At 40.1% G+C, this 26,489-nt stretch overlaps 1 protein-coding gene across 2 annotated transcripts in view; it reads right to left on the reverse strand.

Moving 5' to 3' along the window:
- The window catches only part of ICE1 (interactor of little elongation complex ELL subunit 1), a 58,606-nt gene that overhangs the window by 24,803 nt on the left and 7,314 nt on the right, over window positions 1–26,489 (reverse strand). The window contains exons 2-12 of one of the 2 annotated variants that reach the window (XM_072807377.1): window positions 20,789–20,847; window positions 20,097–20,131; window positions 17,480–17,498; window positions 16,630–16,741; window positions 15,075–15,151; window positions 13,920–13,957; window positions 11,666–11,748; window positions 11,429–11,468; window positions 11,291–11,347; window positions 4,039–4,125; window positions 669–1,078 (exon numbers count right to left, since the gene is read on the reverse strand). In XM_072807377.1, coding sequence (XP_072663478.1) covers window positions 669–1,078; window positions 4,039–4,125; window positions 11,291–11,347; window positions 11,429–11,468; window positions 11,666–11,748; window positions 13,920–13,957; window positions 15,075–15,151; window positions 16,630–16,741; window positions 17,480–17,498; window positions 20,097–20,131; window positions 20,789–20,847 — 1,017 coding nt within the window. Of the gene's footprint in view, window positions 1–668; window positions 1,079–4,038; window positions 4,126–11,290; window positions 11,348–11,428; window positions 11,469–11,665; window positions 11,749–13,919; window positions 13,958–15,074; window positions 15,152–16,629; window positions 16,742–17,479; window positions 17,594–20,096; window positions 20,132–20,788; window positions 20,848–26,489 lie in introns of those variants that run through there. The other variant, XM_072807376.1, reaches the window with a different exon arrangement.

The following is a 26,489-nucleotide window of genomic DNA, read 5'->3' on the forward strand; positions in this document are numbered from 1 at the left end:
GTGCTTCCCCAGCCTGGCAGTTTCTACCACGGCTGTGCAATCACCTGCTCCCTATCCTGCCCAAATGCCACACAAGATCCAGCCAAGTGGTAACCGTGGCCTATGTCAAGGATCTATGGAATAGAACAGCCATGTCCCCAGGCCCAGCACAGTCCCTGGAACAGAACAGACATGCACTGCTTCCTTAAAGGGAGTAACTCAAAAGAGCAATGCGTTTATCTGCTCCTTAAGCCAAAAAGCATACAAACTTGCTTCATCAAGACTAACTTCCTAAGAATTTACAATAAACCATTCTACAAACACACCAAAAGATGAATTCATCAAGTGAAAGTAGGGAGTTTGGTCAACATAGGTTAGTGGGCCTGCATGCTACATACATGGATTCCCCATCTCTAGAAAACTCCATGCCCACAAACATGCACTTAAATCATTCACTGGGTGAGGGGCCAGGCAGTCCTTCCACGGGGACTTAGAATTGGACTATGGATAAAGACATGCAGAATGCCACCATAACACAAAGTGAAAATGTCCTATGATCCACATTGATCCAAAGAGCGCTAGCAGGCCCCATTATATTCTCACATTCATCCCCAGTAAAATCTGGCCTGTGTATCACTGAGCAGCACCATTCCCTGGGTATGCCTAACATGTCAGGATTGCCAACTCACGGGTGCGAGCGAAGAAGGTAAAGTGCTCAGGGGTGGTAAGGATACCAGAGGGGGGGATGGCACGGGAGACAAGAGTGGAGGTGGGCGTCTGAAGAAGTCGACTGCAGCTTGGAGATCTTCATCGAAACAGGCATCCCGTTCAGAGAAGTCAGTAATGTCCTCGTCATTCTGGGGCACTGGAAGCTCCGGGTGCCGGCCCTCATTAGAAACGTGGTCATCATGGTGAGCGGGTCCACCAGGCCCCTCTTTCCCCACATGCCTACATGCAGAGAAGTCACCCTCTATCTCCATGGACAGTTCCGCCAGGCATGTCTGCAGAGGTGCGGCTTTCAGAGGCCTGCTGCCCGCTGGAGGGGGTGCACCATTGTCCTGGGACTCCGTGGGCCCGGGGGTCTCTTTGGCAGGTTTCTCTATAGAAGAGAAAAGTAAATACCAAACATCCAGAATATTGAGAAAACTTAAAAAAAATTATTCGAACTGTTCAATATGCTTGCTTTATTGAATAAATCCAAATAAGCAGAAACATTTTTGAAAAGGCAACCAATCCCTTCCTACAGATTATCCTGTAAGGCCTGAACACACTTCCTGTAGGCTCACCTCCCTCACAACAAGGACAGGAAGGCAGACAGGCAGATGGAGGTGAGGCCTGGGGCCCAGGGGCAGCAAGGCACTGGGGCAGAAAAGCATGGCGATGGTGGGAACAGGCTTGCACAGCATGCTCCTTCTGTCAGCAACTATCTGTCCATACAACCAGCAGCATTAGGAGACACAGCTTTGTGCAGAGCCTGACAGGGAACACAATTTCCTCTGTCTGAAAAGCAATCAAACATCAGTCAATGTTAAGCCTACCCAATAACCATACTCGTACAATGCTCAAATTATGGGACTCGACGCAAGTCACGCACAATCTTTGGATCACCAAGCAATACAAAAACTATTGGAAAAAGCCAGTGGTCAGGGGGCGGGGGGAGGGGGGTGTCTCAATTTTGGTGAACTGCAATGGTATGAATTGTCAGTGAAGATATTTGGGTCTTGGGGAATAACTGGAAATGACCATTTGTCATACCTGAAAACTTCAAAAATATGTTTTACATAAGGACTCAAGACTCCCTGGTGATGTGACTGACAACTGGGCCTGAAATATCTTGATGAGGCAGAAAGAAGTTCTCAAAACAGGTTGGGGTATGCCTCAAGGGCCCAGGAGTCAACCTGAAGACGGTGCCAATAACCAAAGCTGGACCAATCTAAACGATGAAATAAAGAATGGTAGTTATGAATTATAATGCACAAAAGAAAAAACTCCAATTAATTAATGTAGAAGGAATGAGAGAAATACAAAATCACTATTAGACTAAGTAGTAATCATGGCACACAGGCTTTGTCAGTGGCTGCTAAAATCAGTGGGCTAGATCAGGAGAGAGAGAGACTATGTGCAGTATCCAAGAGTCTCTCTCAAGATAATTCATGGTAATGTTAACGATGAAGCCACCAGGCAGACACCGCCTCGAACAAGCAGTCCCACCGCCACCTCGTGTCATCCGTCCCCCCAAACCGCTCCCAGAGCAGAGCACAAGGGCATTACTGTGAAGTTCTCGCTGTAAATACAGTCTTCACCTAAATGAGAAAACAGCACACAAGCCAAAACTGACAGGCTTCCTACAAAACTTCCTCTCTGCAAAGTGGGAAAGACATGGGACAAAGTGACACAGAGGAACTGCCAAACTGGGGGCGCGACATGCAACAGGGGGTCCAGGGAATAACACACAACTGGAGACAGCCACGTGAGTTTTGGCTTGGTTAACAGTCTTATGCCAAGGGTTAAATTCAGAGGAATCTGGATGAGAAGTCTAAGGGAATTCTCTGCACTGTTTTTGTAAAATTTCTCATATAAAAACAAAAAAAAATTTTTAAAAAGTATGTTTTAAGATTGAAGATTTCAAAGATGTCATGTTTTTTCCCTTTCTACTTGAAAAAGTTAACATTATGCAATACGCTTATCCCTCAAAATAGTTTGTTTTAAATAAAAACATGAAATTACTAAATGGAAAGCCTTTTTCACACCTTGAACAACATGAAGCGCTCAGGATAAATATGACTACTAAGGCACTGATGCGGGCTAAGAGGAGCCCAGGCTGCTTCTCCCTGAACAGACCAATACACAGGCTGTGAGCGCAGAGGCTGGCTCAGGAGACGCAGGCACCCCTTACCCCCTGCCTGGATCAACAGTGCCCCATGCAGCACGTGACAATTGACCCAACAGACCTCTCTCCACGTCACAAAACTTCATGAGCTCTCAGTCAAGCACAAGTGAGAATCAGCAACTTGCCTGGTAACAGTTTTCTGAGGAAACTCTGCCTTCAGAAGCCTATGGGAAAAACCGGTACAGGGATCCCTGGGTGGTGCAGCAGTTTGGCGCCTGCCTTTGGCCCAGGGCGCGATTCTGGAGACCCGGGATCGAATCCCACATCGGGCTCCCGGTGCATGGAGCCTGCTTCTCCCTCTGCCTGTGTCTCTGCCTCTCTCTCTCTCTCTGTGACTATCATAAATAAATAAAAATTAAAAAAAAATAAAAAAAAAAGAAAAACCGGTACACATCTCTACAGATTTAGATTCTTAATGATCTGTGAATTCAATGCAGCTCATCATAAGAAACCAGTTACGTGAAAAAAAGAAAAAAAAAGTAAGGAGCACTTTGATATCTTATGCAGGACAGCAGGACAGCAGGACAGCTACCTTTCCCTATCCACTCTGGGGGACTAACATCGATTTCCAAATCTTAAATTCCCAGTAGAGTATAACTGAGAGCACGACAGAAGGTGCCACAGCTCTGCCTACAGACCAAGAGAGCCCACAGATGAAGTCAAATCTGAAAATGTGTCAGCGGATGGTGCTGCAGAGTAATAACCTGACGTGACAGCATGAAAGGAAACTGTTTCTTATGGGACAACACCAGTGTTTTTCAGGAGACCGTGAACGTGCAGTAGATCGGCTGCCAACAGTTCAACCAAAGGAATGAGGAAGTTACAGAAGTAACTTCAGCCAGGATGGATGAATGATGGGTGGATGACACTCATGAAATGATTCAGAAAACATCAAAAGCCTCCCCATCCTCTGCGTGTTCCTGCCCCACACGCCCCACTGTGAGTCTCACCAGCTTCTTCACATGTCCTCTGATGAAAGCTGCACTTGCGGAAGAGACTAGAAGCCAGCTGAAGGGAAAGAAGCCCTGTAACTGAAAGTACTCGTTCTAGTTTACTTCACTCTTTCAACGTCAGATTCAGGACACAGGAGAAGCTAGAGGTATATAATGCCCCTGGTAAGCATTTCTACTTTCATGCATGAAATGTTCTTCTTGAAGCTTCTCTCTCACCTATGACACATCTGCTGCCTTCGCCAGGTAGTCTGTGTGTGGTATTGATGCAGAGCCAGAGTTCCTTCAGGAGTAGTTTTACCTTTCCTATGAAAGAGAGTAAGATATTAAAGACATGCCATTTAGCTTGATCTACACACAAGGACAAAACATACACCTGAGAAATCAAGACTTCTGAGGGGCTGGGCAGACAGCTAGGCACTAAGGCTTCTTCCCTAAATTCAAGCACCATCTGTAACTAGCTAAGCTGTGGACGGGAAGGCCTGAGAGGCTCCAGCTGAACACTCAAGGCTGAATATGGGCTTGTTTTTGTTTTGTTTTGTTTTGTTTTGTTTTTTTCCCAGGGGTGAGGGGACTAGGAGGGCCCAGGACTCAAAAGACCAAATCTACTTGCTGGTCAAGGTCTTTATCATCTTTCTGTATGTATGAACTAACACCCATCCTTGGCACTTTCTAAAGAAAGTGGTAAGAGATGAGGGACAGAAGCACCAATATAATGACCGATATAAAAGATGCTATGCTGGCTCTGTGTTTACAACGAACAACAGCAGAGAGGCACACTTCAGTAACATGAGGGTGTCAGAAAACCCATCAGAATTGACCATGCTGGGGTGCCTGGCTGGCTCAGCCAGTACAGCGTGCAACTAGTGATCTGGCGGTTGTAAGTTCAAGCCCCACAGTGGGTGCAGAGATAACTTTTAAAATCTTAAGGAAAAAAAAAATAAAAAGGAATTGGCCGTGCTGTAACTAACCTGGGGGTTTTGTGGATAATAGAAAATCCGTAATAGTCTTAAAGGGTAACAGGGAGGGAGACAAAAATATGGGTGTATAAACACTTAGAAAGGAAGAGACCATCACACAAATGAGCAGACATGGAGAAGCACATACTTTTAGAAGGAAAGTGAAAGCACTGGAATTTTTATAAATTTTCAAAGGGGTCAGGATTCCTACAATATTTAAGAATCATTGGTTCAGGTTGAAAGGTACACATTTCTACAGATCTGGATCCTCAATAATCTGTGAATTCAGATTGTTGTAACTAAGACAGACCTAATAAAGTTCATATAACATTAAGAATATGATACTATGGTTTTAAAGTGAGCTTAACATTTATATATATACTATATATATAATATACATATATATAATATATATAATATACATATATAATATATATATTCCCTAAAATCTCCCAGAATAAAAAAAATATTCATAAAAATTTAAGTATGACTAGCTGTGGTCAAATGTGCATGAAAAGACCAGCTATACTGATAAAAATTCAACTAAAAATAAGCTTTAAGTATTAGGTAATTTCAGGCCATCTCCAGTTCTATTACAGTTTCCTTGCCGTTCTACTTAGCCTGAAGCATTTGTTGAAAATACTGAAATCTTTAATCCAGTTCTAGAAAGGATAAAAGACCAACCTTTTAACCCAAAATATCTCTAGGAACTCAACTCTGAAATAGGTCAGCCCTATTTAGGCTGGCAAACTCATCACTACAAAGAGCGGACCAGGATAAATGGTGAGGAGGACATAGTAACAGGCAAGCTCTCCTGAGACCAATCACCTTCTGACTGTCGCTGTGTATGAGGCACATCCATTCTTGAGATCCAAAATTCTATGATCAAGTAACTTATCTACATTGTGATTTAACCTACCCAAAAGCCTGCTTCCAAATACTGTAATCCCCTTTGCTTAAATGACCTGACCAGGATCCCTGCTTATTACGTATACCCAAAGCAGCAAACAAGGAACCTTAAAAAAAAAGAGAGAAAGTTACTTTTCTATTCCTATGGAGGCTGTTAAGCAGAGCTATGCCTATTTTAACTGAGTACTCGTTCACTACTTCTAATCTGACAAATCAAAACAGAATTCTCCATTCCCAGTAGAGCTGGAAAAAACCCTTACAGGGGCTTCATTACTTGGCTGTGAAGAGAAAAGCTCATTAAGTCAAACTGCACGTCTTTCCCCAATCCTATAAAATCCTGTCTATATCAGAATCTTAGGCCTCCGCGTTTCTGTACTTGTGCTCCACTGATTTGTTAAGTGCCACACGAACAGTATGCTTTCACCATACCGTCACAATTACGTTTTACCATCTGTGTGGGCAGGAGCTTTGCTCAGGTTTTTCCTTTCCAAAAACTTGATTATTCTGAGTATCTATTCTATCCTGATAAGCTTTTGCCATCTGCTTGTCCTTTCCTGTATAAAACACCGGCAGGATTTGAGTAAGACTGAACTCCATAAATATATGTGGGGGAAACTCCCATCTTTTACACTACGAGCCTCTGATCCAGGAACAGTGTTCATTTACATGTTCTGGTCTTTCATGCTCTTCAGGAGCTTTACAGGCTTCCTCACAGAGGCCCAGCACACTGCTTGTAGCTTTTTTCTCTGCCTAGACATGATGGCTCTGTCACCTAATGGGCTGTTCTCACCCAGACCTTATTCTGATAGGTTAATGATGGCACACTGGGTGTACTCACAGTATGTAACACCACTCTACCAAACTCCTGTACCTATATTCCAGTTGAGTCTACAAAGACAGTCTCATCATTTGAAACTGGACAATTTTGACTCTTCCTTATCAGTATTTACAGCTCCTGCTATTTTGTGTTGGCTCTGCTGTACTGCGTAGGGCTCCCAGCGCATACAGAATGGAGGGAACAAAAAGCATGTGTGCCTGCTTCTGAGTCATGACTAGGCTTTTCAGCTTTCACCTTTCTCAATTTCAAAATGTGAAATAAATAAATAAACGTGTTTTTCTATTACCTCACCCAATATTTTGTTTTTTATGAGGCACTGGTGCTGAATTGAGATGATCACGTTTTTCTCTTAACCAGCGGTTGTGGTTTTCGTGAGCTAAATCCCTACATCATAATGTGTCTGTGTTCTCTATTACTACAAAACAGAGTTTTCCAAATTCCATTTGGTACCTTTGCAACTATATATTCCTAAGTGACAGCGCTCTGAGTCCTGAGGGTGTGCATGTGTCACATTTAGCTGGCTCTGGGGCCACTTGCACTTGAGACAATGACATGGAATTGTTCTAAGACAAAATAACAATAAAGACTTTAGTTTTATTCACCACAGCCCTTACAGAACTCATGTGTAAGTCCTTCAGATCTTATATGGTGTTAGATCTTTATTAAAATTTCTTCTGTGTTACTTTAATGTTCAGGATTCCAACAACTACCCCAAGCCAGTCTGAGCATGTTTTCCTTGAAAATGGTCCATTTCACAAACATGATCAGATCTGAACATGTGAATTCGGAAATTCTCGCACTGCGGCTTTTCCCTAAGCTTCCTCAGTCATGGTGCTTCTGTGCTTCTGTTCCTTCTTTCTTGATCAGACTTACTGAAAGGCTGTCGGTCGCAACAGCCCTGCAAAGATCCCGCTGTTTGTTTTAATGGGCCAAGATCAACTGCTTTGTCTATTTCATTAACTTAGATTTTCTTCTTCATCAACCCATTCTTTCCACTCTTCCCCAGTTTCTGTTGCATTTTCCTACTTTCCTGGCATTCCATTTCTATAGTTCTCCCTTTCTAAAATAATCACATAAGACCATTCATGCTTATGAATTCCATACTCTCAGAATCTCAGAGATTTCAATACTGCCCTACGGTATATTATTTCAGTTTTTATGTTCTCTGCTATCCAAGAGGAGTTGGTTTGTGTTAATGCATGATCACTTACCAGACGGGTTTGGAAAATTGTGAAGTTTTGGGGAAAGGGGAGAAGACAATCTTATTAATATCTTATTAAATATCAGAATATTAATAATGTATTAGGCTGGAGTTTCTGTTGTCTAGTAGAGAGGCAGCTTTCATATATGTCTGAAAGTATTTTAGAGAATTCTAGGTTTATGATTTCAAAGAGTTAGATGTAAATCATCAATCCTGAAATCACAAATCTAATTCTACCTATTTTATCTGCTTTTATAAATCGCGGCCTTTAAGAAACATACTAAAGTCTCTCATGGAAACAATAGGACTATTCTAGAATTTCTAGGCATTTTACCTGACAGTTTCATGCTTTATGTCTATGATAGTAGCATCTTTATAGTGAATCGTACCTTTAATCAACCTGAATATTTCCTTTTTAATTCATGTAAATTCACTTCTAGGCTTGCATTACTTTTTGCCTAGTTACCGCTTTCAAGTTAGCATTTGCTCAAAATTTCTCTATCCATCTCTCTACAATCTTTCCACTTCATTTAATTTTAAAAATGCTTCCTACTAACATGCCAGAAATGAAGATTGTACACAAAAACTATGTTCAACACCTGAAAGGCCTTTCTAATATAAATATTATGTGTGTGCCCTGCTCTGAGAAGTGTCCTTTACACATTTCTTGCTGATCTTCTCTTCTTAGGACTCTGTCCTAAGGGTGATCCTGATGGGTGATCACCGTGACATCTACGATTTTGTTTTTCATACTTGAGAACCCCACTGGGTCAATTTCATAGCAGGAGCTGATGCTCTAAGGACACTAACTCTATTCTTAGCACTTTCTTCCGTCCCATTCATGATTTAATACCATTTCCTCAGGGTTTTTCTCCTTGAGCTGGTGCCTTTCTTTCTCATGGCTGCTGCTTCTCAGTTTTCAACAAAAAGTTGAAGCAGGACACCTTTGAGAGCCATGTATACTTCTTTACCCTACATTCCTCTGACAATAAATGAAGGTTCTCATTTCATGGACCTATAGGACCCTGCCTATAGGGATGCAGAGTGAGGCAGTTTTGAGGATTTACACAGAGAATGTAGCATCTCATTTTCTTCAAACAGGAGTGGCTATCTTTCAAAGCAGCCGTAACTACCCAATTTTCTGATTTTCTTATATCCACGCTCATTCAGTGCCTCCTATGTTGTAAATGATACTTCACAGGACTAAATTTTGGGCCACAACATGTGGACAAATGCCATAAGCTGTTTCTGAAGGCTACACATTCTTCACTCCGAATCCGATACCTGGCAAACCACAAATGTCCTGCTCCATCTCCCACTCCCTATGCCTTTGATTTGAAAAAAATGTAGGCCTTCTACAATCAAACTTGCTTTCTGAGGCCTGCTATTTTCTCTGTAATTGTAGGTTTCATCACCAACTGATTCCAACTGCTTTACATGTTCTTCCACTGACAGTAAACTTTTTAACTCTAAAGGAGAATATTTCTTTTATTTACTGTCATCTCTCATGGAATTTAGAAGGAAAGGCAAGTGTGTCATTCAGGTGGCCTTTTGAAAAAGTGCAGTAAACCCAGCACACTTTCTAACTTGTTAATTTCTTTCAGAAGTACACATGAGCTTTGAACATGGGGTCAAGGGCACTGATGCCCTGCACCACTGAAAATCTAAATGCAACTGCGACTCCCTTAAAACCTAGTTACTAACAGCCCAGTGTGAACCAGAAGCTCTCCTGATAGGCAATAATATCTTATATACTATATGCATCATATATTATATTCTTACAACGAAGTAAGCTAGAAGAAAGGAAATGTTGTTAAAAAACGATAAGGAAGATACATTCACAGTACTGCACACTGTATTTATAAAAACAAACAAAAAAAAACCCATATAGAAGTGGATTTGCGTGCAGTTCAAACCAGTGCTGCTAAAGGGTCACCTGTATCATGAGAGAAAAGTGTTAAAGATATATCTAGGCATTAGGAATTAAATCCCCCAAGGACCACAGGTGAATAATTAACAAGTTCCCAGGGGATCCCTAGGTGGCTCAGCGGTTTAGCGCCTGCCTTTGGCACAGGGCTTGATCCTGGAGTCCCGGGATCGAGTCCCACATCGGGCTCTTGGCATGGAGCCTGCTTTTCCCTCTGCCTGTGTCTCTGCCTCTCTCTCTCATAAATAAATAAATAAATAAATAAATAAATAAATAAATAAATAAATAAATAAATAAATAAATCTATCTATCTATCTATCTATCTATCTATCTATCTATCTATCTATCTATCTATCATCTATCTTAAAAAAAAAAAATAAGTTCCCAAAGACTTCACACCCTTATCTGGAAGAAGTTAAATGTATGGGAGACACTATCCACCCACGCTAAGGGTAGATAAAACAGAATGCCAGGATAGAGAGCAACCATGGGGACGTGGTGGGAGGGTTCAGTTTTAAATAGTATGGTTTGAGAACAGTCAAATCCTAAAACAAATCCATCAGTCCAAAAGAGAAGATGATGAAAGCAGCAGCTGACTATGGCTGGGAGAGCCAGGCTGGGTGAGCCCTCCACTCCTCTGGGCAGCTACCTACAACTCAGAGCCTGGCTCTACACACGGGCGACTGAGAAGAGTGCTGAAGCACATGTAACTATGTGGTAGCCACAGTCCCAGGCAAGGGAAAGGTGGTAACTATTAAAGCCCTGAACCCAGGGAATAGTGATCTTGTGCTCAATTAAAAACCAAAGTAAAGGATGAAGAGACAAGGTAAAGGAAGCTTCTGAAAAGACACTATATTCTTGTGGGAAGGACGCAAGTGGTTTTAGTAGTCTCCATTTAGAGGAGAAATAATACATCAGTGACATGAAAATATCATTATTTACTTATTTATCATTTTAATTCCATCTCTACCAGGAAAGTGTGAGATATAAGTAGAGCAGAAATCCATAATATTCTTTTTAAGAATGAAGAACAAAACACAGAGAAGTAAACGGTCAAGGATCACACAACTAATAAAGAGAAATATTACAGGAAAAACTTCAATTTCTCGGCATCCGGTGTTATATCTCCTTACCTATGATAACACTCTGCTGATAAAATGAATACTGAAATGTCTGTGATTACCCTTGCTCCAAGACTACTGTCTTATTATCCCTTATAACGCTTAGCCGTCCCTAAATTCTTCTGTCCAAAAATACACTATAGGGTCTTGACTCCAGCTTTCCTGCCTGACCTTAATAATTTTTATATATTTCACACCTAAGAAATTTTACAGATTAATTTGGCAAATTGTAATCTAATAAAAAACTATACTTATTTATCTTAAAGTATGGAAATTATACCACAGGCTAGTCTTCCTTTCCCAAACAATACTGCTTTTCAATGCTTTCATTCACTGGATTATCTGATCAGAGAACACATACAATAGATCTGACAAAGACATAAAATGGGATAGGACTTCTCCAACACAAACATCTGCTAAACCCTAGAACTTCTGCAATTACAGGTAAGAGCGACAACTTCCCAAGCCCCTGAAAGCAATGCACAGAAATTAAAAAAGAATCTGTGATATACTCACTTTTATCTATGCTTCCGTAGGAATCACTTGAAATTTGTGTTCCAATATGTCTCAACTCTAAAACATGGGAAAAACAGTTAATAAAGAATATTACATGTCAAAACAGAATTTTTAAGTAACCAGTAAGTGAATACTCACCCTTTTCATTTTTCTGTTTAGAAAATTCGTCGAGTCGTTCCTGTGGAAACAAAGTGCTGATGGTATTTGTAAGGGGCAGGGAGGACAGATGCCCCATACACAGTAAGGGGGGGCAGCCCAGCGGTGGCGCAGACCACTGTCACCAGGTGGCCCCGTTCCTGACTCCTGCCTGAGGAGGATGCCAAAAGCCCCAAGGGGGCCAGGAGCGTCACCTGGGTGGACACTATTATCTATTACCTGGGTCTTCTTAAATTCCTTTTCAAGTATTTTCTTTTCATTCCTCAGCTGCTTGAAGTCCTGTGTTTGCTTGACAGCAGCCTCTTTAAAGAGCACAGTGAAGAAAGACAACAATTTACCAACTTTAGTTACCATGAATGAAATACTCCATAAATCATCTAAGGAGAGTTTTCTCATTTCATAAAACTTTGAAACAAATCTTGTAAAAAGTTACTGTTCCTTCAATACTTCCTCAGTCAGGGACAAATGCAGGAACACTTTGTTTAAACTGTTATCTATAAAACCACAGACTTGGCAGAGGATCCAAGATGCCTTTGCAATCCCTGCGTAGGGCAGCCTACGCCCTCTGGTCAGGCCAGAACCCAACACGCATGAACTTTCGAAAAGGAGGGGCACAGCTCCCCCTTGCTCTTCAGCAATAAGCAGTGTTCACGTTTCAGAGATTTCAGAACTCGGAATATAGTGAATACCATCCTCTGTACTGGGGAGGAGGGACAATCTTCTCCATGTTGATAATACTGTTACCTCTTCCTGGAATTCCCTTCCACAAGCTAATGATTCTAGCTGCTAATACCTTGGTTCTAAATCTACTTTAAAGGTACTGTCATTGGGATGCCTGGGTGGCTTAGTGATTTAGTGCCTGCCTTTGGCCCAGGGCATGATCCTGGGGTCCGGTCCCAGGATCAAGTCCCACATCAGGCTCCCTGCGTGGAGCCTGCTCCTCCCTCTGCCTATGTCTCTGCCTCTCTCTCTCTCTGTGTGTCTCTCATGAATAAATAAATAAAATCTTTAAAAAAAAAAAATAAGGTGTTGTCATAGCTCTTCCCGGATTTTCAGTAAATTCTTCAGTCTGGTTTTTGGTTCTGAAGCACAAAGTCCGAATATATTATTAAGAATCTAACCAGCACTGACTTTACCCAAGTATGTTCACACACAACTGCCATGAAAACTAAAATCCCATAAAACACCATAGTAACGATCCTTTCCTGACTCCTCTCATGAGCTTGAGTATTTCTTTACCTGGTTGTTATGGCACATCACTCACTAGGGAAAAAAATGTTTGCCACATGGGAAATAAAGGCCACACTTCTCTTCAGAGGAAATCTGTTCTAAAAGCTACATATAGGCCGAAGTGCACAGGCATCTCAGATCTCTCTAAAACATTTCCTTAGATAGACACTTCTCCACACACCAGCAAGAGAAAGCCATACTTAAAAATTCAAGAACAGATTCAGGTCATATTTACTGCCATATTGTCAGTGTTTGTGCAAAAACCAACTCAGAGGAAAAAGTGAAAATATTTACAGAGTTTAAATCTAAAAACCTGGGCTCAATCTAGGTAAAGTCATGGGTGAAAGTATTTTCATCAAATTCTCTTTTATATGCCCGATCCAACTAAATTTGAATTCTTATTTTACACTCTAAATGAAAAGTGAACCGTGGTCTGCAGCAGAGCACCATCAGCATGGTGAGAAAGCCAAGAGCAGGCTCAGTAAGATGTGGCAGGGAAGAGGCCCACTGCAGCCCCCGCGGGAATGAAAGGATGGATGTGCAGCACAGACGGCACCAGCAAAGCCCCATGGTCTCTCCCCAGTCTTGGTTATTTCCATGCCCCAATACCCAATGAAAAGGGGGAAAAAAAAAAAAAACCCAAGAAATGACCATGAGATCCATTCCCAGGAGGGCTATCAGCTGTCACATGAGGACATACCTGATCTTGTTGTGGTCTCACTGTTCTCTGCTTATTCAGTGCAGACCAGAGGCCCATATTCAAACAGTGGGGTGGGGAGGGTCAGGGACACAGGGGTCATCCTCAATGCAGGCAATTTCTCACCACCTTTCCATGGATGTGTCATCACTATCTAAAAATATCAAGTTTTCTGGTACTAAAAATGGTAACTTTTCTTACTATTAACCACTATTCTAGGAAAAAATGAGAATGCCCCATAATATCCAATTTTCAAAATTAAATCCTTTTACTGACTGCTACTTCTTAAGGTAAAAATATGGACTACAATTATTTTGAGTGTGCAACATTTCAACCACTTGCCACATGCCCTTCCCATATTCCTATCCAGGAACTGAGCCGAGTACTCAAACTCCTCCCTAAAGATGACCTTAGCAAGGTCATTCAGGGTGCACCCTCGAAAATACAATGACTCAGCTACCAATAAGCCCTATGACACTGTAGTTACCAATGATCTATGTGAAGACCAATGACTTCCATTAGCTCGACAACAATAGTGCCAATTACCTTCCAACTTTTTCACCTTGGCTTCTAATTTCTTCTTCCTAATAAGACAATTTATAAATTAAAAAAGTTAAAATATATATATATATATAAACACACACATATATGTAACAATCTGTGATACATCTTAATTAGTAAAATTTATATAAAATTTATATAACAAAAACTTATATAACAAATTTATATATACACCATTCAGTATGTAGTATTTCTAGAAAGAAATCTGTATTTTTCTGGCATGTCATATCTGGGAGTCTCCCTGAGCCACAGAAGCCTCATCTCTAGGCCAAGCTGAGTATCCAGGGGGTCTCCCAGAACCAGTCCACCATCTGTGTCAGCAATGTTACTTTTGGGAGCATGGCATGGTGGTACTGCTCACAATTCCATTTTATGGAATGGAATGGAGGCAGAGGCCGGAAAGCTGCACCAGTTTCCAGATAGATTTCTGGGTCAGAGAAGGTAAGTAACTGAGAAAAAGCCTCTGAGGTACCACTACATCATGCCTACATTAGGTTACTGTGTGTGTAGCTCACAAGCTCTATGAATCATAGGACTATAATCTCCTGGATGTTTTCAAACGGCTCTTTTTATTAATGGTGACAAAGACATTCATTCCACAGGAGACCTGTTAAAGTCCTAGTACAGAGGAAGGAGCTGACAATCATGTTTGAAAACACACAGAGACAAGTGTGTGCATGCACATGTACAAACACTTTTATGGAATTCTTTCTTCGTGCAGCAATTTAGCATATCGAGACTTATCCATTTTCTTTATAATCCCTCGGGGGAGGTATAATTTCCATTTTACAGACCTAGAGATTAAATATTGAGTGACTAACTAGTTTAAGATCATAGTTAGGGCAGCCCGGGTGGCTCAGTGGTTTAACGCCGCCTTCAGTCCAGGGTGTGATCCTGGAGACCCAGGATCGAGTCCCATGTTGGACTCCCTGCATGGAGCCTGCTTCTCCCTCTGCCTGTGTCTCTGCCTCTCTCTCTCCATGTCTCTCATGAATAAATAAATAAAATCTTTAAAAAAAAAAGATCATAGTTAGTTATAGCCCACAACCTAAAGACAGAGAGGAGAGAGACAGCACTGATTTAAGGACCAGCCATTTTCAGAAATGAAAATCGTATGTCCATAATCATTTTAGAACTTACTGAGCATCAGTTTTCAAGCATTCTTCTTTTACACGTGCATATTCCTGGTGAGTATCTTGGTACAACTTCAGAGAACTCTAAGAAAAAGATATCTATTGTCAATTTGAAAATCACTGACCATCAGTAAGAACTTACTTTGACCTTGATAAGTGAAATTACTACCACTTAACCCTAAGAAATCAACCAAATGAATACACATATTCGGCAGGAAACCAAAGAATCTTCTTTGAACGTTTGAACAGAGATAACCAGATCCCTAACAGATGTAATATGATTAATCTCATCAAACGAAGCTATGCAAATTAAAACATATTAATTTTAGGGCAACTCCAAATCTTTCTAAGAATAAACAGCCAGTATTTTTGCCCCAATCAGTTAAAATTCAACAAAATCTAAAAAAATTTTAGAGCTCAATAAATATAAGCTATCATTACTACTACAAAAAAATATAAAGCAGATCATCGTACGTAATAACTGGGAAAATGTGCTACCACCACTCAGCATACACATCCTGACGGCCACCATGGAATGGGAAAGAAGCTGTTGCTGAGTGCTGTATCCTATTACAATGTGTGCAAGATCGTATAGCTTGGAGATGGATTTTATGGCCCCCTTTCACAGATGAGGGGGTCTGAGGATCCACAAGCTGACTTATCTTTCTGAAGTCACAGAATGAGCATTTCTCTTTGGGTTCTGACTCTAGTGCTCACACTTCCTCTCAGATACAGCTGCCAAGATTGTTATATATTAGAGGCAGACAAAATTCGATGTTGCGGTTGTTTCTGTTTAACCTTCTTCGAGTAGTTCAATATATAATGGAGACTTCCAACAGAAGTAGGAACACAAAAAAAAATAAATAAATAAAAAGAGGTAGGAACACCAATCACTGCTGAAGTATATAAGACCCGCAATGGGTGCGTGGCATTCCTACAAGAGCACAAGTCCACGACGGACAGGCTACGCCGCATTGTGAAAAGAGTTCAGAGAACATGCTGAGAAGCAGGCACTGTTCCAGCCTGGACAGGACACGTGGCAGGCAAGCCAACTTTTACTGGCCTCTGATGTACGTTATCTGTAAAAGCCATGAATTCTCTCCTAAGAACCCTGAAGACTTAAACCAAAGTTTTACTGAAAAACAAGTTTATAGCATTTTTAAAAACTGTTTTACTGCAACCTGATTTTGAAACAGAAAACATGATCTATCTTTAAGTTTAAATTTTTGCAGGTTATTTTACACTGAAAGCAAGACCAATAAGAAAAGGCAAACAACACAGGACACACAGAGTGCTAAAGATTCACAGCTAGAAGGTTCCTCTGCAGAACCTCAAAGAACGCAGAGGCAGCCCACACAGCATCACAGAGCTAGTCATTACTGTGAGGATCAAGCCATTAACCAACTAGTTCAGTGTCTCTAAATAGAGGAATATACTTAACAATTTTTGAGTATCCCTTGTTTCCTCTGTAAGACAGAAAATACTCCCTCATGCCAATGACAGTGAATAGCAGATCTTAATTTATGGAAGATAAACCTTTGTAAGAAAATTCCTATAGGTACCTTCTTCTCTTCTAGCTCTGCTTTTAAAGATCCCAATTCTTCCTGACATTTCTGCAGAGGAGAAATTTTTTGAAGCATCTGTTCCACTTGGTGATGCAGAGTACTATTCTCTCTAAAAATGGACAACACATTAGCATTATTATACAAAAGTATCTATAAATATATTGACTATTTTTCTATTTTCTCTAACTTGGAAAAAAAGGAATAAAAGAATTTCTCTTTAAATGCATTCTATTTATACCAACATGATCTTCATACGGCTCTTTATTCTTTGACATTATAGTCTACTCTAATAAAACTATATGATAAACTACTTGAGAAGTAAGTAGATTCTCAATCTGATAGACAATATATGAAAGGACAATATGCCAAACAATTAGGTTTTTCCAACGTTGAACTCATCCCCATTTATTCAAATTAAATGACAGGCAATTTTGTGATCAGTTTATCACAATGTTTTGCCCTCTTCTAGGGGATGAATGTATTCAGAATATGAAACACTGCTAAATTTTCACTCCACTTTAAACTGTTTAAAATACACAAGATAACCACATTATTAAACAGTCCAATTCACATAGACAACAATCATTTGATTAACAGTAAGCTTCATTTCAATGGCAACATCATCAGTAAAAGTAGTGAAAATACCAGGCTGTAATTTAAGACCTTGGTAAGAAATTCATTTGGATAATTTAATAGTAAGGAAAATGTAAATCTTCTCTTATTATGACCATCAAAGTAACATTCTACATAATGAGTCAATCCTAAGTGGCACTATGATTGAGTCTGTTTCAAAACCTAGCCTGATAAATATCTACCCCCAAAACAGTTATGAAGACAGATAGCTTACCTTCTGGCAAACTGCAGCTGTAAAACTTGTTAAAGAAAACTCTCAGTTTTGTCTGATACTTGTCTGAAGATTAAACTCACTTTAAAATTACCTGTAATAATCTCTGTTCAACGTATATACATGCAAGATCACAATTCCTAGAAAACAATATTCCAAGGTCCATTTATAACATAGTGATAAAACTATCACTAAGTTACTCAATTTACCATAACATGTACCGAACGTCAAAATATCTACTTGTCTAAATTAAAATAGGTATTCAATTACCTCGATGATTAATACTGAATTCTAAGAATAAACACAAAGCAAAATCCAACAAATGAATACTACCTTGGATCCTATAAATAACAAAATCCCCAAACAACCTATCCTGAATTTCTCAAATAGTCCAGAGCATAATTCCAGCAAACAAGAGTTAGGTACCTATGAGAACCATATACCACTATGCTCAATGAATAACGGGAAAAGAAATATAGGGAGAACATTAAACCTAGACGACCTCTAGCTTTTACAGTTTACACAATATAACTTCATTTCTCAATTCATCATGCCAATGAAATGTTCTAGGACAGCAAAACAATGATCTCTTTAAGTGTCACCTCCTAGAAGTTTCTATGCTTATACCATGAGGTGGCAAATGTCTATAGCAACATGCCTCCATCCTCCCGTCAGAATACAGACTTCTCTCCACATTAAGGACTATATTCACCCTAAGTTATCAGTCTTTGCAAAAAAGATTGGTTCAAAAATACCTGATGAAATAAAATTACCTGTCCTTCCAAAAAAGGAAATAACAGAACAGTCAGAATTACACAAAAAGGTACCAAATCAAGGGGCCTGCCTGGCTCCATCAATTAAGCATCTGACTCTTGATTCGGCTCAGGTCATGTCAGGGTCTGGGATAGAGCCTTAGGTGGGGCTCCATGCTTAGTGGGGAGTCAGCCTGAGATTCTTCCTCTCCCTCTGCCCCTGCTTATGTGCGCTCACTCTCTCTCTCTCTAAAGTAATAAAATCTTGGGATGCCTGGGTGGCTCAGTGGTTAAGCGTCTGCCTTCCACCTAGAGTGTGATTCTGGAGAACCAGAATAGAGTCCCTACATCGGGCTCTCTGCTTCTCCCTCTGCCTATGTCTCTGCCTCTCTCTGTGTGTCTCTCATGAATAAATAAAATCTCAAATAAATAAAATAATAAAATCTTAAAAAAATAAAAACAAAAAAAAAAATCCACTTACATAACAAAGCCTTTTAAGCCTGCACCATTAGCACCCTGGGTTGTAAGAGCAAACCATTGTACACCTAAGGTACAAAAAATACGTACTGGGGGCAAATATCATATGTTTTGTTGTTGTTGTTTTTTAAAAGAATATTTACTTGTAGGTGAGGCTGAAGAAGATTACTATGTCACAGAATGGGTATTCCAGAAGAATCCCAAGGTTTACCAATTTTTAATAAACTATTCTAATAATTTTATAAATTTTTAAGAAGTAAATCACTTACCCCACTAGATTACATGTGTAATTACCTCAAAAAGTTTATCCCAAAAAGGAAAAGTATATTCTCCTAATACTGGAATTTACTGCCTATTTCCTATCTAGATAATTAAAGGTACTTAATTAACAACTATTTCTGTACAGTTTTCATAATCAAAGATATCACTCTTGTGATAATATACATTTATGGTTAAACAGAGTTTCAACAGATGAAGTACGAGGGGGGATTTTCACAGATGTACATTTTTTTAAATGTGGAAATTCAGTACTAAAAACAAATCTAGGCCTTATGCCTTGATTTTATTACTCTAATCACGCAACTTAGACATAACGGTTCCAACACAGACAAATCATCAGTGATCATGGGTAAGCTGAGGGAATGCCAGAAATACTACCAAAGCAGGCCTCGTGTTCCTGCCATAGTTGGAGAACAGCCTCTGTCCCAAGACCAAAGCTGAAGCTGCACTTCAGTGAATCCCTAAAAGTACACCTGAACTAATTTTCATGGGGGATTTCATTCATGGGCAGTGTTTTCACCAGGAAATGCAGAAAAGTCAATCACACACACAGTTTTCACACTACCAATAAAATATCTCAGCAAAGGCCAACTACACTACAGGTGCTCTGAATGGTTATTGGACAAATGCTGACCAAACTTGTCTTATAAATACAAAATCACTCTATGATTAAGGAGATATATATCCATTCTCTACAAATCATAAAGCTAATTAACAAGTCACTTTTCCTATGTTCTGAATATTCCCTACATTGCAGATCTTACAGAAATTCCGAAAAATTCTCATAGTATCATGTTCAGCTTCATTTTATTCCTAAACCTGCAGAACATATGTCACATCCTCAGTACAGATGAAAAAGACCTACCCCTTACAACATCAGGAGGCCCTAAAAAACCAAAACCAGTGATAAAAACAGAATATTCTAGAACAGAAACCAGCATTCTTCATCATTAAACACATACTCACAGGAAGAGACTCGCCCGCTGCACTGCTCAGGAGGGTTCCTTCCTCAGAGTCTGGAAACACTCCCTTCCTAACAATAACTGAACATTCCTACAGCTCTTTAAGAAGCTAAAGACAAGTACCTTTACAAACTCATAGTAAAAGGATATCATCACATTTCTTCTGATATTCTGTTAATAAATTACTGCAACAAAGAAAAGAATGACATTACTTTCTTGATCTAGAAAATACTGTTAAAATCACATTTCAAAATACGCTAGGCACCTGTCTTCCAAGGTTTCCTGCAACAAATTATGTTTAATTAATTAAATATGTATACACACATGTATGTATCACCTTCAATTCTTTAAAAGCACTGCAATGATGTATGAACTTTAGAAACACAAAAGAAGAGCTCGTACGATGGCTATGAAATACTGTGAAGGAATCTGAGGCCCAGTCCCAAAGCTCAGAAGGCTTTAAAGATAGAAAACAGCTTTAAAAAAATGTTTGCTCTACCAGAGTCACCACCCATCCCCTGGGCTTGCCGGAAGAGGCTCAACCACAACCCACAGTTCAGGGTCCCAGGTGAGGACCCGTTCTACACCAGAGTCACCACCCACCCCTTGGGCTTGCCATAACAGGCTCCACCGTGACCCACAGCCCAGGGTCCCCAGTGAGGACCCGCTCTACCAGAGTCACTTCCTACTCCTCAGGCTTGCCATAAGGGGCTCCACTGTGACCCACAGCCCAAGGCCCCGGGGAGGATGGAAACTCTCTGGGCCCAGGGACCCAGCACCACCTGCTCTGGCTTGTCTATCAGGTTCATGAAGTTCAACAAAACACATGAAAACATACTCACTCTGTATTAATAATTTTCTGCTTCAAGGTAATTAGTGCTTCAACATACTCGTTTAAATTCTGAAAGAAAAAAAAAGCTATAGTCAGCTACTTGTTTTTGTAATATGAATGACATTTTCTGTAATATGTGACTTACTATAAAACATGAACATATTTACTCTCATGTAAACACAGAAATACATAAAGATATTATTTATGTTACATAGAAACACTGACCTACTCTGTGTGATCTTGAACCCATGCTCTAACTCTGAATCTTTCTTTAGGTAGATGACCCTCTCTCTGACAGCAAGGGGGGTGTACAGACATTCTGACGAGTGCTCTTATTAATCAGTGAAAATCTGATACATATTCACTATTTTAGTTCACTAATTACTAGTAATCTTCAGTCTATGACTCACTCAAAATTGTCTCTGAAAGGATTTAAGACAATCAGAAAGTCACATAAATTATAAAAAGAGCAAAAAATAAAAATAACATGGGAAGAACAAATGGGAATACTAAAATAAGGATGAAATTCAATGAAAAGGGATCCCTGGGTGGCGCAGCGGTTTGGCGCCTGCCTTTGGCCCAGGGCGTGATCCTGGAGACCCGGGATCGAATCCCACATCAGGCTCCCAGTGCATGGAGCCTGCTTCTCCCTCTGCCTGTGTCTCTGCCTCTCTCTCTCTCTCTGTGACTATCATAAATAAATAAAAAAAAAAAAAAAAAAAAAAAAAAAAGAAATTCAATGAAAAATCTATTTTATATAGATCTTTATAAAGATCTATATATTTTAGAGACCTAAATATATAGATCTATAAGATACATAATATACATATATATACAAAATATATTTGTAGTTGGTCTTTATAAAGATCTATATGTTTTAGGGACCAACTACAAATCTGGCTTTAAATTACTGCTATCAATCCAACAGGCAAAACATCATTAATTACACTGCTCAAGATGTTCCTAAGACTTAAAAACAGGTATTTTTTAAGTGATTTTTTTACCCTAACATCTCCATATTTCATTAGTAAATACTTCAAAAGAACTTATTTTTCACATTGATTATTCCCAAACACCTTTTTCTAGATAATCCAAATGACAGAATTTTAGAAGTATTTCCCTATATAGTAGTCTGTGCATCTTCTTTGCAGTCATACATGTAACATGTTAAAATAAAAAAGGGTACACACTGAAATACATAAACAAAAAGTCTTAATTTGGGATGCCTGGGTGGCTCAGTTGTTTGAGTGCCCAACTCTTGGTTTCGACTGGTGTTTCTCATCTCAGGGTCATGGGACTGAGCCTGAGTCAGGCTCTGAGGTCAGCTCAGAGTCCCATCTCCTACATGTGTGCCCTCTTTCTCTCTCCAAAATATAAATGAAATCTTAAAAAAAAAAAAAAAAAAAGCCTTTGTTTTCTTATATTCCCACCACCAATCAGTATTCCTCTTTGAGTATCTCCTTCCAGAACTGTTCCTGCATAAGTAAAGGATATCTGGATGTGCTCATTCCACCAACTCACCACTGAAGGCCATTCAGGTTCTTTCTGATTCCAACAGCAACCCCATGACTATCCCTGCCCATTCCTGTGAGATCCTTCTATCTTTCCTTAGGATCAAGTCCAAATAGGCTTCCTGCATTGGTGATAGTTATGAGCTTTGAAAAATCTTAAAGGCCTATTTTTCCATTTAAATTTCTTTATGAGTATTACTGAGAAATCTCTTGCCATTCACAGTTTTTCTCTTATTAATAGCTCCTTAACACTGTGTGGTCCTTAACCACTGGTGTGGTGGCACTTTCTTATACCTGAGATATTTGAGCAAAAGTAACATTTCATTAAAAGTTACAAATACATACATACAGTATGTCAACTGATCACTAAAATATAACCACAGAGGCACGCAGAAGCTTTAAATATTCAGAGCTGAATCTGTCAGTTTTTTTAAAAAACAACAACTTTGGTTTCCTGATATATTTAGAAAATTCTATCCCACCCAAGATGCTAAAATAAAAGGATTCTTCTATACATTCTTTTAGTACTTTCATGCTTTCATTTTTTATATTTACATCTTTAATCATTCTGGTATAGTATATAGTAGAGACTCTGAACATTCTAAGTCAAAAGGGCAATGAGTGGACCATTCCATATTTGTGTTCAATGTATATTTTTGCTTTCCACATTAAAAAATAATCATCACGTACAAAATAAATTCCACATAACAATAGATTTCTGGGCACAGAGGGTAAATAATGCAACTGCTTTTCTTCCCTCCCTAAAAGCCACCTAATACTAAAGCCAAGGAACTTTTGCCCCAAAGGCAAAACCCACAAAGATGAGAGCAGAATAAAGGACAAATGGAAACTGGAAAGCAGATTTGAGAATACTGACTTAGGCTCAAGAAAGCAGGAGAGGTGGGAAAGGGGGGAATCTGTGACACCAGGTGCTCTGAGACAGGAAGAGAGCAGGGTGACACCAAAATGAGAACTAGTTGCAAGCTTTTTTAAAAGCATGAATTCCTCAACTTCCTACCTCTCTGCCATGCCACCATCCAGCAAAAGCTTTGCTGTCTGAAGAATCCTCTGCCTGGGACACTGCAAATATTGTGCCAAAAACAAAGGGACAAAGCACCTCCTACAATACTGACCTGACCCTGACCACCTGCTTGTCCCCACTGGCTCTCAGACTGTCACAGCCAGTCCATTGCCCTCCAAGCGGGAGACTAAAAGCGCTTTCTCAGAGGACATCTAACCAGCACTGGCACAAGACAGCCTTCAAATAAATGACCCACCAGACCTGCATGAAGCTCAGGGTCCAGAAACCCTGCACACTCAGCATTTCCAGCCAGCACAGTAGCCAACAGTTTTAATAGGAACAACCATGGATTTCCACACATCAGAGAGAAGCCTGTAACATGAAAGAGACACCAAAACAAGACATAGCAAGTTGGAGTAAACAAAAACTGAGAAGAAAACTTCAAAAATATTAGTATGATCAGAGATAAATGATGTTATGTTCATGAAACAACAGTACTTTTAAAAGGAATATACAGAGTTCCAAGAAATTTCTTTTTAAAGCTCTTAAAAATTAAAGACAGACCCATTAGGATGGCTGAAGTCACAACGACAGACAAGTGTCAGTGAGGATGGGAGAAACTGGAGCCTCGGGTTCTGTGTTGGAGTACGACATGTAGCAGCTGTTGTGGACAGCAGTTTGGCAATTCCTCCAAGTGTCAAACACAGTTCACCATGTTATCCAGCAATGCCACTCCTCGGTCTCTGCCCAAGAGACCTGAAAACACACGTCCATGCCAAATTCGAACTCTGCGATTTACGGCACTATCCACACTAGCCAAAAAGTAGAAATAAGCTAAACATGCACCAAATGATGCATGGATAAAGGAGATGTCACACAGCCATACCATTTGATCTCAGCAATGAAAACAAATAAATGACACCTGCATGACAAGGCTAAACCTGGGAAATATCACATACATGCAAGAGGCTGGTCACAAAAGGCTACATGCTGTATGAGTCCACTCATATGAATTGTCCATCACAGGCAAATCCAGAGACAGAGGAGGTTAGTGGTTGGTTGCCAGGGACGGGGCGGGGCGGAGGGGGGGTGGGGTGGGTGGATGGAAATGATGGCTAATGCCTAAGAGGGTTCTTGGCAGGGGCATGGGGGGGGGGGGGGCGGGATGAATGTGTCTTACAAAGTGATGACAGAGTTGCGTAACTGTGAACTAAAAACCACTGAATTGTACACATAAAAAGGATGAATTTTATGGTATGTGTATTACATCTCAATAAAACTGTCAGAACTAAATTAAAAACAGGAAAACAAAATAAAAACCTCAAAAGGTTTGATGATAAAACTGGGGAAAAAAAAGTTTCTCAAATAAAGCAAAACAGACATGAGAAAGAACAAAGAAAAATAAAAACAATTGGAGTATCAGTGCAAGATCTCACGTGCCCAGCAATAAGAGTTCCAGACAGAGAGCCATAGAAAAGACACACAGATAACCAAAGAAATTGTGATATTCAAGAAGAAATCTCAGAATTGAAACCAGAAGTTTCCAAACTAAAAGTCCCAGCACACAAACAGAAACAGACTCCAAACCACGGAATATCGGCACCAAATTTCAGAGCATCAGAGACAAGCAAAGATCCTACAGGAACCCCAAGAGAAAAATAAAACCGAGCAACTCATATACAAAGAATGTGGCATCAGAATGGCTTCAGCTTTCAACAATAACCTAGAGACCGAGAAAGCAAGTCTTCAAAATTTTCAAGCAAAGTAATTTCCAAGGTAAAATTCTGTACAAGGCACCAATCAACTGAGATGGTAAAACAGCCATTTTATCTCCAGAATTTCTATGAATTTACTTCCCAGACAGCCTTAATAGGAAAATCCTGGAGGATGTGAACATGTTTCACCAAAACCATGGAGTAAACCCAGACAAATGATATGGCACACAAGACAGAGGAAATGGGAATCCAGGAAGGCAGCTGTGCCCAGAACAGAGCAGGTCCAAAGGCTGAGGAGGAGGGAATTTCTTTTCCCTTAAGAAGAAACTGACAGAAATATCTGGTAGAATGAAAGCATTAAGATGACATTTCTGGGACACCTGGGTGGCTCAGTGGTTTGGCGCCTGCCGTTGGCCCAGGGCGTGATCCTGGAGTCCCGGAATAGAGTCCCGTATCGGGCTCCCTGCATGGAGCCTGCTTCTCCCTCTGCCTGTGTCTCTGCCATTCTCTCTGTCTCTCTCATGAATAAATAAAATATTAAAAAGAGAGAGAGAGAGAGAGAGAGAGAGAGAGAGATGATATTTCTGACAGAGAACTCCAAGTAAATGTAGTTGGTGTTCACCATGCATTTAAAATTATTTTTTAAATATAAGTGATTCTTCCCTTTTTTCCCCATCCTCTTTCCAGTTCTTTGCTAGTGGGCCTCATCTCCACCTTGCTTTCAGATGTCATTCTGTAACATAAAGTACTACACAAGAGACATTCCAGAAACCTGACTCTAGAGTCACACACAGTTGGATTCAAATTCTTGTCCCACCTCTTTCTGGCTGAGTGAAACTTGGGCATATGTTTAGCCTCCCCTTGCTTCAAGATCCTTTCCAATTCCACAGATAAAGAGACTGAAGCGCTGGGAGGGGCACAGCTGGTCAGCTATCAGGAGTAAATAAGATGAGCCACAGGAAGGGCTTGACCCAGTCCCTGGCATATGGTAAATAGTCCTTAATCTTTTCAAGATGAGCAAGTTGAATTACAGATATCATCATTCAACAGTGGAAAGAAGAAAACACATAAGGAAAAGTAAGTATAATTTATCCAGAGTATAGCTCTGAATAGCATATAGAGTCGGGACAATGTCCACTTTGAGGAATGACTTAATGCAAATCCTATGTAGGCCGAGAAGACTGAGGGAGCCATTAAGGGAGGCTCCAGACGGCTGGGGTTACAATGTAGGACAGCTCAGTTCACCTTCCAAAGTCAGAAATTGAACAATATGCCCTACATTGAAAAGCAAGAAGCAGCAACAGAAGTCTATTATTTAACGACATCAGAGTTCATTAAAAAACACAGAGTGCAAACCATTAAAAGTGGGAAGGGAGAAGTGGGGCTGGGGGCCAAGGGCTGGCTCACCACGTCCCGTACATCTAGCTACCTCTCTAAACTGTATTCATGTATGTCTGAGAAAGA

Source organism: Canis lupus, chromosome 31 (genome assembly GCF_048164855.1).
Source record: "Canis lupus baileyi chromosome 31, mCanLup2.hap1, whole genome shotgun sequence".
In the NCBI taxonomy this organism is placed as follows: Eukaryota; Metazoa; Chordata; class Mammalia; order Carnivora; family Canidae; genus Canis; species Canis lupus.